General features: G+C 43.3%; 1 protein-coding gene across 1 annotated transcript; it reads left to right on the top strand.

Annotated features, from left to right (window-relative positions):
• Positions 1-10983: 10983 nt before the first annotated feature.
• LOC137815728 (uncharacterized) lies at positions 10984-11673 on the top strand. Its single transcript, XM_068618840.1, has one exon. The coding sequence runs from the start codon at positions 10984-10986 to the stop codon at positions 11671-11673; it is 690 nt and encodes a 229-aa protein (XP_068474941.1).
• Positions 11674-12158: the final 485 nt, after the last annotated feature.

Raw genomic sequence — 12158 nt, 5'->3', positions numbered from 1 at the left:
TATAGATCTAGGGATCCCATGCAAGCGAACCACTTCTTGGAAGAAGAGGTTTGCAATGTGGCATGCATCATCCACTTTGTGGCAAGGAATAAAGTGAGCCATCTTTGAAAAATGATCCACTACCACAAAAATGGAATCCTTTCCCTTTGATGTCTTGGGTAATCCTAAGATGAAATCCATAGATATATCTACCCAAGGCATTGAAGGGATAGGAAGAGGAGTATATAGACCATGGGGATGCATCTTAGATTTACCTTTGCGGCAAGCTATGCATTTATCACACAAACTATGAACATGTTTATGCATATGAGGCCAAAAGAAATGTTCATGCAACACATCCAAAGTTTTAGCAACCCCAAAATGTCCCATTAATCCCCCCTCATGGGCTTCTCTAACAAGAGATAATCTAATAGAGCATTGAGGAACACAAAGACGTTTTCCTTTAAAAAGAAAGCCATCTTGTATAAAAAAAATCTTTGTGTCCTCCCTTAAGACACTCTTGAAAGATGAGAGAAAAATCAAGGTCATCATGATAAAGTTCCCCTGGGCTGCTGGTGGCTCAGTTGCAACTCCCCTTCTCCTTTTGCAAATCAGCCCGTCCTCGGTGCTCTCGTCCGCTTCCTGGTCTGATACAACCTTGGGGAGCTTTCCTCTTAGCCCTTTTGGGTGGTAGATTTTTCCGCTCAGGGGTGGGAAGAGCAACAGCGTTGGACGGGCCAACTGGCGGAGACTGGCCTTGGGCAGCGGCGATCTCCGCGACAGAGTTTGGGATAGTTTCGGAGTCAGCCGCAAGATTGTGGAGCTTGGCTATGGAGCGTAGCTCAGCCATCCTATCCTTCCCCAGCATCATATATGCATAAAGGCGCCAACAGTTACCAACCAGCACAAAGATTCGACAGTTAATAATGCACAGGAAGATAAGCAGTGTAAGTCAATGCATGGAAAAAGTTAAAACCATACGCAAATCAGAACAGCAACATCAAAGTAAGGACAAGGTGATGCAAGTTTGAATTAGGGGAACTCAAAGACTTAAGAACAAACCTATGTGAACATCCAGTTGGCCTTCGAGAAACTCGTAGGTGATGATGGAGGAAGTAAGCAGAGTCACGTTGGAAGAGGCAACTCCTTTCCAGAAGTTGCATAAGTCTTTGTCGAGCTACCCCATTTTTTCTGGCCCCCTGGCGTTCCTGAAGCTCGACTCCTTCTTTCCCTTATTCACCCAATACAAGGGAAACCCGTCGAGGAGGGAAGGGTCTCGGTCGTTGCAGCGAACGTGCACGAATTTCCCCTGCAAGTCCTTATAAGATTGCTGGAAGATGGAAAGGATGGACCTCCCAGCGACCCCGTTGAGGCTAACCCATAGACGATCGCCCGGGTTCTTGGCCTCGAACAGGTAGAGGAACACGTCCACTGAAGCCGGATGTCCGAAGTGTGCACAGATGATTTGGTAGGCCCGGACGAACGCCCAGCTGTTGGGATGAAGCTGGGTGGGGGCTATGTCAAGCTCGGTCAGGAGCTCCCTCTCGAAGCGGGTGAAAGGGAATCGGAGCTTGACTTTCTTGAACATTGTGGCGTAGATGAAGCAGAAGGGGCCGTCGTCGCTCCCCTGGTTATCGGTGCAAATAGGCTCTCCAAGAGGACAAGGATGCACAGATACCTTGTCATCGTGTTCCTTGCTGAAAGAAAGGTGAGTTTGGTCACCTTTCTGAAGGCGGAGGATGTCGCGGTCGGTGTTGATGGAGGAAGTCTCACCCAGCAGGGCTGAAGAGGCCCAAGGGTATAGTTGCTTGTAGTTTGGAAGGGACTTCACAGCTGCGCTGGTGTGAGGTGGGTTTGGCTGCGGTTGGCTGGGTCGAGAAGACGCGGGTCTCACGACCTGGCTTGAAGGGACGTTAGGATCCGTTGGGGGGTCGCGGGAGGAGGAAGGGCGGCTGTTCGTCGGAGGGTTGCGAGGAGATGGAGGAGGGTTTGGTGTAACTTTGGAGCGAGCCATCGGAGAAGCTGCAAGAAGACGAAAAGGGGAAGAGATGAGAGTTTGTAAGCAGAGAGAATCAACAGAAGAGAAGGAGATAGAAGAACAAGGGGGGCTCGCAGAGAAAAGGTTTAGAAACCCTAAACGCAGAAAAGAAAAAGCAAAGCAGAGAAAACATCCCACAACGTATGCTCCAGACAGTTAATGGATGATGCAATCTGATTAAAATGCAGCAAATATCAGTGGGAGTGATAAAAAAGTTACCTTTTGATGATCAGAAAAGTGTTCAGTAAGATGGAGATTTAGGGAGTCGAAGCGTTAGCTGAGGTGTTTCGAGAGTTTGGAGTAAGGAAGAAGATAATGAAACAGTGAAGTGGCGCGAAGTGTTTAAAAGTTTTGAAGAGTCTCGAACGTTGCGAGAAGCGCAAGCGACACAGAATTATGGTCGTTGATAGGTCCACGTGTTGAGCGATCGAAGGGGTTGGTGAAGTGTCAAATTGATGAAAAGTATGAGCGCCAACGCGCAAGGCCACGTAAGTCGCCGAAAATTTAACCCTATAGCCCTTTCGCTGAACAAGTCGCAGCTCAAGACTGGGGGGCTTGTGTACTGACCAGGTCATCGATTGTGATGATGTGTCTGGCACGTGACCGTGTGGGGCGTGCTCAACAGAACACGTGGACAAGAGAGAGATGAATGGTTCAGGAGTGAGCATAGTCGCCGACTCATGGAAGTGGTGTGTCGCAATGAACATAGCCGGTTGTCGCCGGGTTTGTATGACATCGACGTGTTAGACAATGGCAGATCGTGTGGTCAGACATCGCCAATGGGGGCACACCACCGGATCTTCCAGGAAACCTAGTTAAAACTGTTGGAGGCTCAAAAGAGTAGTTTCAAGCGAGTAAGTCTAATAAGATGGTTGTTGCACCAGCATGGGGAACAAAGGTCGAGTAAGCTGGGGGGAACACCTTTGATGGAGATCAAGCTCAAGTGGACATGGAGGCCAATCAACAAGATCAAGAAGAGGTAGAGGCTCAAATGGAGGACGCCCATGGAGGTCAAAGCCCACCTCAAAGGCTTACAACAAGCATGTTCAAAGCTTTAGGAGCTAGGGGACGTTTATTTACTCTTTTTGTAATTTCTTTGGTTGAAGGTGCTTAGAGGGAAACATTAGAAACCTCTATTGTTAAAGCATCTTTTAGTCTTTAGTTAGGAGTCTTAGGAGGGGGGGTGCGTTAGTAGATAGGTGTAGGAGTAAAATAAGGAGGTGCCAAAGTGAGAGAAGAGATCACACCTTCCTCATATCTTGGTTTAGGCGCCGGTTCCATTAGCTTTTAGGAGGGAATTTTGAATTCTTTTAGTTTGATTTTCAGCACCTCTAGGCTATAAATATAGGTGCTACCCTTGTACAATTCAAATTTGAATTTAGACTAAAGAAACTATACTCATTTTTTGAGAGTGCATTGGAGAGCTTTGTGCCTTCTTCACTAGTCTTATCTTGATGGTTCCATGGTTACCTCAAGTGGCAGCTTGCACACTGATCTAGGAGTCTCTATCCTTTTAGTGGCGTGATCATCCAACCATACATCCATCTTCATGAGCTTTCTCTTCTCCTTCCTTCATTCTCTTTCAATTGTTCTTGCTGTTTTGTGGTTTTTGGTTCGGTCTTTTTTATATTTCTGTCCATTCACCTTGTTCCTTTGCTTTTCTAGCTCATATGTTCGGTTCATTTCAATTCTTAAGTAATATGTTCGGTGCATTTGCCTTTTCTTCCACTTTAATTGGTTCAATTTGACAATATGTGGAACTTCCATATGAGTTTGGATTTGGTACTAGTTTTGGTTAGTTCTTGACTAAGAACATTGATTCAATTCTAAGAAAAAGTGCCTAACTATTGTCCAACTCAAGTTGATTCCTAAGAATGTCAAGAATCATTCTCTATCTTGTTATTGGAATCACATCATGTCGTATCAAGAGTTTAGGTGTGTTCTTGTTTAATTTTTGAGTTGTGTTGCACTTTATTTCAAGAGCTCTTTTAATTTCTTGCAATTTACGGTTCTGTTTTTAGGCTTATTTGAGTTTGCTTGCTTTTTTAATTCTTTTGCCTATCATATGTGTGAGTATTTTCCTTTTTGAATCCATACAAGTTTTGTCTTAGTCTTGTTTTTCCATAATTGTCATCACTTCTTGTAGTACTTTTATTGCTTTTGTTGTTTCTTGCTTTAGTGTCATATAATTTTCTGAGTTTGATATTGATCCTTTGTGCCTTTTCTGTTTTAGAATTGAGTTCATACTTGTATTCTAGACCTATACAAGTTCATACACATCATAATTCTGTTTTTCATTCCTATTAGGATTCCTCTGTTTTTTCTGAAAAGTGCTTACTGTTTTTCCTTATTGCAATTGATTTACTCACTGGAAAATTCTGAAATTCTGGATTTGTGTTATTCAAAGTGTTATAAAAGCATAGAAAAAATAATTACTCAAAAATTCAAAGTACACAAAAAATGATAAATAAAATACAAAAAGTGTACAATTCTGCCGAAAAAAATACGGTAATCTGGCAGCGATTTTGAAAAATTTATCTCAATTAATTGGCTTACTTTTTTTAAGTGATTCCAGTGCCATTATTGAGTTAACATCTTGAAGTTTCTGTGGTTTAAATTTCATAATCCAGTTCGCTCTATATCATTCCGGTTAAATCAGTGAACATCAAGCACAGTTTGCATAAAAAATATTTTCCAGTAGCTTATTTTTGTTTTCTTCATCTACTCTAGTGCTTTTCTTTAAGTATTCCTTTGTGTGCCTACTTTCTCATTGAGTTCTTTAATTTTCTTGCTTGTCTTTTGTTCTTTAATCTTTGAGTTTGTGAAACATCTAGTATTCCTTTTGTTCTAGCCTTTCTTTGCTTATACTTTTTCTTGTTTGTCTTTATTGTTTCATTGGTTTTGTTGTGGTTGGCTTTGAGATTGGTGTGCTTGCTTTGACATCTTTCATTTGAGGATTCCAAGACCTCAAGATCAGATTGGTGCAAGGACATTATTTCTTTGAGAGTGACCTATTTTCTGGCCAAATTCACTTCGGCATTTGCATTGCCTACTTCACTGTTTTTGCTAATTTTTGTCTCTTGACTTGTTTACTGTTTTTGGGTGTTTGCTGTTTTTAATTACAAATGGCTGGATTTTCAAGTGATGCATCATACAAGCAGCATTCTCCTTCCAAAGCTTCAATCCTTGGTGAATTACATGAAGCACAAAGAACCATTAGACACTTGGAAGAGAAATTGCAAAAGATGGAGGTGCAACAAGCTAGACCATCTCCTTCAATCCATGATGAGCATCATTCTCATAGACCTTCCACTAGAGCCTCCTCAAATGATTTTGGCCATGAAGAAGAGCATAGGAGAAGGAGAAATCCACCACAATTTCATGGACAAAGACATCATAACCAAGGGGAAAGACATCACTACGGCAATGGCTTCTACCAAGATGCAAAGTCTAGGCTTCCTTCGGCCAAGCTTCCTTGTTTTAATGGCTCTAGTGATCCTAATGTATATTTAGATTGGGAGGCGAAGTGTGAACAAACATTTGAGATCCATGAGATCCAAGATGAGCATAAGCTTAAGCTAGCCACCCTAGAGTTTGGTGATTATGCCATGAAATGGTGGCATGGTGTTGTAAAGGACATTATCTATCACAAGGGTCCTCCCGTGGACTCTTGGAACTCTTTAAAGGATCACATGCGCGCTAGATTTGTGCCCCCACATTTTAGGAAAGACCTCATGTTGAGACTCCAACGTTCTCAACAAGGCACGCTAAATGTGGATGAATATTATAAGGAGCTAGAGACGCTTGTGCTTAAAATTGAATTAGAAGAAAGTGAAGAAGCTATGATTGCTAGGTTTGTGAGTGGTCTTAGGAAGGATATTCAAGACATTGTTGAGTTACAAGAGTATTCATCATTGGGTTCTTTAGTTCATCTTGCAATGAAGGTGGAAGCCCAACTTGCTAAGAAAAATTCTTTCAAAAATGCTCCCAATGATGGTTACTACAACAAGTCTTGGAGGAACAAAAAGTCTTTTTCTAAATTTCCTTCCAAAGATTCTTCTTTCAAACCCAAGGAAACTAAGCCATCTACCTCTAGGCCTAAATCACCCACTAGAACGTCTAATACTAAATGTTTTAAATGTATGGGTTATGGTCATATAGCTGCTAATTGCCCTTCCAAACGAAGTATGTACATGCATGAAGGCATTGTAGTGAGTGAGCATGATTCGGATTCTCCTAAGCATTCATTGCATTCTAGTGCATCTAGTGAGGAAGAGAGTGAATGTCCACTTGAAGGGGATTTGTTAGTTGTGAGAAGACTTCTTGGACAAGTTTCACAACCTTTTGATGAAAGTCAAAGGGAAAATATTTTCCATACAAGATGTCTTATTCAAAACAACATTTGCTCTTTGATAGTGGATGGAGGTAGTTGTGCAAATGTGGCTAGTACAAGAGTAGTAGATAAACTTGGATTGTCTACTATCTCTCATACAAAGCCCTACAAATTACAATGGCTTAGTGAAGTAGGAGAAATAGTTGTAAACAAACAAGTCCTCATCCATTTCTCAATTGGAAAATACAAAGATGAGTTATTATGTGATGTTGTGCCCATGGAAGCCACTCATGTTCTTTTGGGAAGGCCTTGGCAATTTCATAGAAAAGTTTTACATGATGGCTTTACCAACAAACTCTCTTTTGAATTCCAATGTCACAAGGTTACTTTAAAATCTCTCTCTCTAAGAGAAGTCCATGAGGACCAAGTTATCATGAAGAAAAAGAGGGAGAGTGAAAAAGATAAAAAAAGACAAGAGTTCTAAGCCTACACTCCTTGTGTCTAGGCATGAAATTGAAAGGGAAATAGTGGCTCATCGTCCTCTTTTCTTAGCCATCCCTAGAACTCTTAGAGTAGAATCACTTGTTGATAGTCCTCATTGCTTGGAAAATTTGGTAGAAGAGTTTCAATATGTGTTTCAAGATCCTCCAAATGGACTTCCACCTTTGAGAGGGATTGAGCACCAATTGATTTGATACCGGGCTCTTCTTTACCAAACTGTCCAGCATATAGGACCAATCCAAGTGAAAGCAAGGAAATTCGCCAACAAGTTGAGGCTTTGATTGAGAAAGGGTGGGTTCAAGATAGCACGAGTCCTTGTGCTATGCCTATCATCTTAGTGCCAAAAAAGGATGGCACATTGCGAATTTGTTCGGATTGTAGGGCCATCAATAACATAACAATTAAGTATAGGCATCCCATACCTAGACTAGATGATTTGTTGGATGAATTACATGGTTCAAAAATATTTTCAAAGATTGATCTTAAAAGCGGCTACAATCAAATCCGTATCAAACCGGGTGATGAATGGAAGACGGCTTTTAAGACCAACTTTGGTTTATATGAGTGGTTAGTTATGCCTTTTGGTCTAACTAATGCACCAAGTACCTTCATGCGCCTCATGCATCATGTTCTTAGACCATTCATTGGTAAGTTTGTTGTTGTTTACTTTGATGACATTCTCATTTATAGCTTATCTTTGGATGACCATAGGTTGCATGTTAGGCAAGTTTTATAAACCCTTAGGAAGGAACATTTGTATGCTAATCTTGCTAAATGTATGTTTGCTCTTGATCATATAGAATTCCTAGGGTTTGTTGTGAGTTGCAAAGGGGTCCATGTGGACAAAACAAAGGTGATGTCCATTCAAAATTGGCCTACACCGAAATCTTTGAATGAGGTCCGAAGTTTTCATGGACTTGCTTCTTTCTATAGAAGATTTGTCCCAAAGTTTGGTACCATTGCCGCACCACTCAATGACATAGTGAAAAAGGATGTGATCTTTCAATGGGGAGAAGCACAACAAAAAGCTTTTGACACTTTGAAAGAAAAATTGACTAATGTTCCCATCTTGGCCCTTCCTAATTTCACTAAGACATTTGAGATTGAGTGTGATGCTTCCAGCATAGGTATTGGGGCTGTTCTCCTTCAAGAGGGCCACCCCATAGCCTATTTTAGTGAGAAATTGAAGGGAAGTCATCTCAATTATTCCACCTATGATAAAGAATTATATGCACTTGTTAGGGCTTTGTTTACTTGGCAACACTATCTTTTTCCCAAAGAGTTTGTGATACATAGTGATCATGAATCTCTTAAATATTTGAAAAGCCAAAACAAGCTTAATAAGAGGCATGCTAAATGGGTGGAATTCATTGAGCAATTTCCTTATGTGATCAAACACAAGCAAGGCAAAGTAAAGATTGTGGCGGATGCTCTTTCTAGAAGATACACTTTGCTAAATCTTTTAAGCTCTCAATATCTTGGTTTTGATCACATTAAGGAACTTTATCATGCAGACCTTGATTTTTCTCTCATCTATCAAGAGTTTCTTAAGGGAGGACACAGAGATTTTTTTATACAAGATGGCTTTCTTTTTAAAGGAAAACGTCTTTGTGTTCCTCAATGCTCTATTAGATTATCTCTTGTTAGAGAAGCTCATGAGGGGGGGTTTAATGGGTCATTTTGGGGTTGCTAAAAGTGGACATGGAGGCCAATCAACAAGATCAAGAAGAGGTAGAGGCTCAAATGCAGGACGCCCATTGAGGCCAAAGCCCACCTCAAAGGCTTACAACAAGCATGTTCAAAGCTTTAGGAGCTAGGGGACGTTTATTTACTCTTTTTGTAATTTCTTTGGTTGAAGGTGCTTAGAGGGAAACATTAGAAACCTCTATTGTTAAAGCATCTTTTAGTCTTTAGTTAGGAGTCTTAGGAGGGGGGTGCGTTAGTAGATAGGTGTGGGAGTAAAATAAGGAGGTGCCAAAGTGAGAGAAGAGATCACACCTTCCTCGTGTCTTGGTTTAGGCGCCGGTTCCATTAGCTTTTAGGAGGGAATTTTGAATTCTTTTAGTTTGATTTTCAGCACCTCTAGGCTATAAATATAGGTGCTACCCTTGTACAATTCAGATTTGAATTTAGACTAAAGAAACTATACTCATTTTTTGAGAGAGCATTGGAGAGCTTTGTGCCTTCTTCACTAGTCTTATCTTGATGGTTCCATGGTTACCTCAAGTGGCGGCTTGCACACTCATCTAGGAGTTTGCATCCTTCTAGTGGCGTGATCATCCAACCATACATCCATCTTCATGAGCTTTCTCTTCTCCTTCCTTCATTCTCTTTCAATTGTTCTTGTTTTAGCTTGATTCCTTGAATTTCTGTTCGGTGTTCTTGCTGTTTTGTGGTTTTTGGTTCGGTCTTTTTTATATTTCTGTCCATTCATCTTGTTCCTTTGCTTTTCTAGCTCATATGTTAAGTTCATTTCAATTCTTAAGTAATATGTTCGGTGCATTTGCCTTTTCTTCCACTTTAATTGGTTCAATTTGACAATATGTGGAACTTCCATATGAGTTTGGATTTGGTACTAGTTTTGATGAGTTCTTGACTTAGAACATTGATCCAATTCTAAGAAAAAGTGCCTAATTATTGTCCAACTCAAGTTGATTCCTAAGAATGTCAAGAATCATTCTCTATCTTGCTATTGGAATCACATCAACCTTGCTCATTGGCGACGGGACTCCCAGAGTGGACATTCGTTGGTGGCAAGGTTTCCCCAGCTAGAACGTGTACGGCGTAGCAATAAGGAGGGTGGCACTCACGACAAGCGATATCACAGAGATAATGCACTTTGTTGCATCCGATACTCGCCTTGTCATGTGGTGTTTCACAGCGTAGTACGTGCTAGATTACGCCTCGAATATTCAAGTTACCTCAACCCAGATGATGACACGTGTAGGGTTCGATGCTACCTGTCATTCCATCCCAGAAGATGACACATGTAGGGTTGGATACAGTGTAGAAATGACGCTCGAGTTACCTTAGCTCAAATGATGACACGTGTAGGGCTGGGTGCTACCTGCTACCCCGGCCCAGATAGCGACACGTGCTGGGTTGGATGCGAGCCACGCGTCCAAAGCGTAACTGCCTGGAGAGAGAAAAAACCTAGCTATAAAGGTAAACTTAACAGAATTTGCAGAGGTACGTTTTTCATTAGGGCTCGTTGCTTTGGGTTGAGTGCACTTTAATACGATTCTGCAGAGTATATTTCTCTCAGTTTTTGGGTGTTCTTGTCACTACCTTGAGCGTCGGAGCGCCACCGGCCGCAGAGGTGCCACCTTGTGTTTTTCAGGTTCTGAGAGAGGCCATCTGTGGAGTGGACTTGAAGGGCACGTGGTGTCAAGCTGGTGAGGGAGAACGTGACGAGGCAGCGCTCTTGCGCTAGGTCAAGCGCCAGGAACATCTGGCGCCCACCGTGGGGCCGTATAAAATGTGATTCCCAACCACAGCTCGAGTTTGTTCAAGTTTTGGTGTTTTCTGTTCGACTGTTTGTTGTCGTAGTCGGTTTTCGAAGTTTTACTGTTCGTTCGGAGCTTCTTTAAGTTGCTGAGTTTGCTGAGAAAGGATGAGGACAACGCGGTCCAGTTCAGTCGCGCCGTCAACAGATGAAGATGTTGTGTCAATGACACAGGTGATGGATATGATGAGGACGCTGCAGGAGAACGTAGCTGCATCACGTTCTGAGCAAGAAAGGATGCACGAGGCACTGGTAGTTTCACAAGCTAGGAATGAAGAGCTCAACAGGATCAACGAAAAGCTGCGTAAAGCTCTTCAAGAACGGGAGGAGCGCGCGGTTGGTGACAGATCTGCACCCCCGTCCCCACCGTGTAGCTTTCCCATGCCATTTTCTCAGGAGATCATGGACTCGGTGGTCCCTACGAATACTGTGGTGGTGAAGGCGTCTTTCACCGGAGTGGAGGACCCTGAGGATCATCTCACGGCGTTTCACACCCAGATGATGGTCTCGGGGGGGTCGGACACAGTCTACTGTAAGGTGTTCATGAGCACACTCAGTGGAACAGCGCTGGACTAGTTCGTCATTTTGCCTACTAGTCGCATTACCACGTTTCAGCAGTTTTTTAAGATGTTCATTGAGCAGTACATAGTGAAAAAGGCACCACCGTTGGTGTCTTATGATTTGTTCGACGTGAGGCAGTACCAGGGGGAGTCCCTGAAGGATTTCTTGAACAGGTTCGGAGCTCAAATAGTCCGCTTGCCAGCCAAAGATGAAGAGATGTTTGTACATGCCTTCAAAAAGGGTGTTTTGCCTGGGCCCTTTAGTGAGTCGCTTATCAGGTGTCACCCCGCCACGTTCGCTGAAATTCGGCGACGTGTCGTGGCTCACATCGCCGCTGAGAGCGAAGTCTCTGAGAAGAGGGGAAATGTGGCCCCAGCTAAGCCCCGCGCTCAAACGAGGATCCAGCCGCAGAGGGTGATGGAGGCGGCGGCGGGGAAGAGGGATCAGAGGATGCGCCTTCCTTATGACCCAAAGAAAGGTAAGGGGAAGGGGTCGGGGAAGCCTAGAGAGGCTAATCGCCCGCCAAGGTATGAATTCGTGATGGGGTTGGCGGACCTGATCGCCATCCCAAACATCGCTGCCACGCTCAAAGTGCCTGAGAAAACAACAAACAAGGTGTTGGGATCGAAGCCAGATGCATGGTGTGAGTTCCAGAAGAGCTTTGGCCACTCTCTCAACTCGTGTTTGGCTTTGGGATACCAACTCGCCGAGTTGGTCAAATGTGGGTTCTTGAAGGATTACTTGCTGGAGAAGTAAGCGGGCCAGTCATCGGGTTCCCAACCGGCGTGTGGCAAGGGACAACAGCACGAGGTACCCATCCACGGCGAGATCCACACCATTGCTGGTGGGTTCTCGGGTGGCGGGTACACCGCATCACAGCGAAAGAAGTACGCAAGGTCTGTGATGGCAGTGGAGGTTTTTGAAGACCACTCGCCCGACGTGGACATCACGTTCACCAAGGACGACCTTAGGGATGTCGTGCCCCACGACAATGACCCTATCATCACGGCAGGAAGGACTGTTCATCGAGTGCTGGTCGGATAAGGAAGTTTGGCAAATGTGATGTTTTGGCCGACTTTTGAGAAGTTACAATTATCCCCCGACCAGCTGAGGCCATACGGGGGCTACCTGTACGGTTTCATCGGGGACCAGGTGGAGGTTAGGGGGTATATTGAGTTAAGGACGACGTTCACAGACGGTCTGGTCTCGCGCACAAAGAAGATAAGGTATCTCGTCGTAAA

This window comes from Phaseolus vulgaris, chromosome 1 (assembly GCF_000499845.2).
Source record: "Phaseolus vulgaris cultivar G19833 chromosome 1, P. vulgaris v2.0, whole genome shotgun sequence".
Taxonomy (NCBI): domain Eukaryota; kingdom Viridiplantae; phylum Streptophyta; class Magnoliopsida; order Fabales; family Fabaceae; genus Phaseolus; species Phaseolus vulgaris.
The sequence above is the reverse complement of the archived record's forward strand: the minus strand, read 5'-3'. Positions and strand labels throughout refer to the sequence as shown.

Coding starts and splice junctions, on each gene's coding strand:
- LOC137815728 (XM_068618840.1), top strand. CDS start 10,984: ATGTTCATTGAGCAGTACATAGTGAAAAAGGCACCACCGTTGGTGTCT.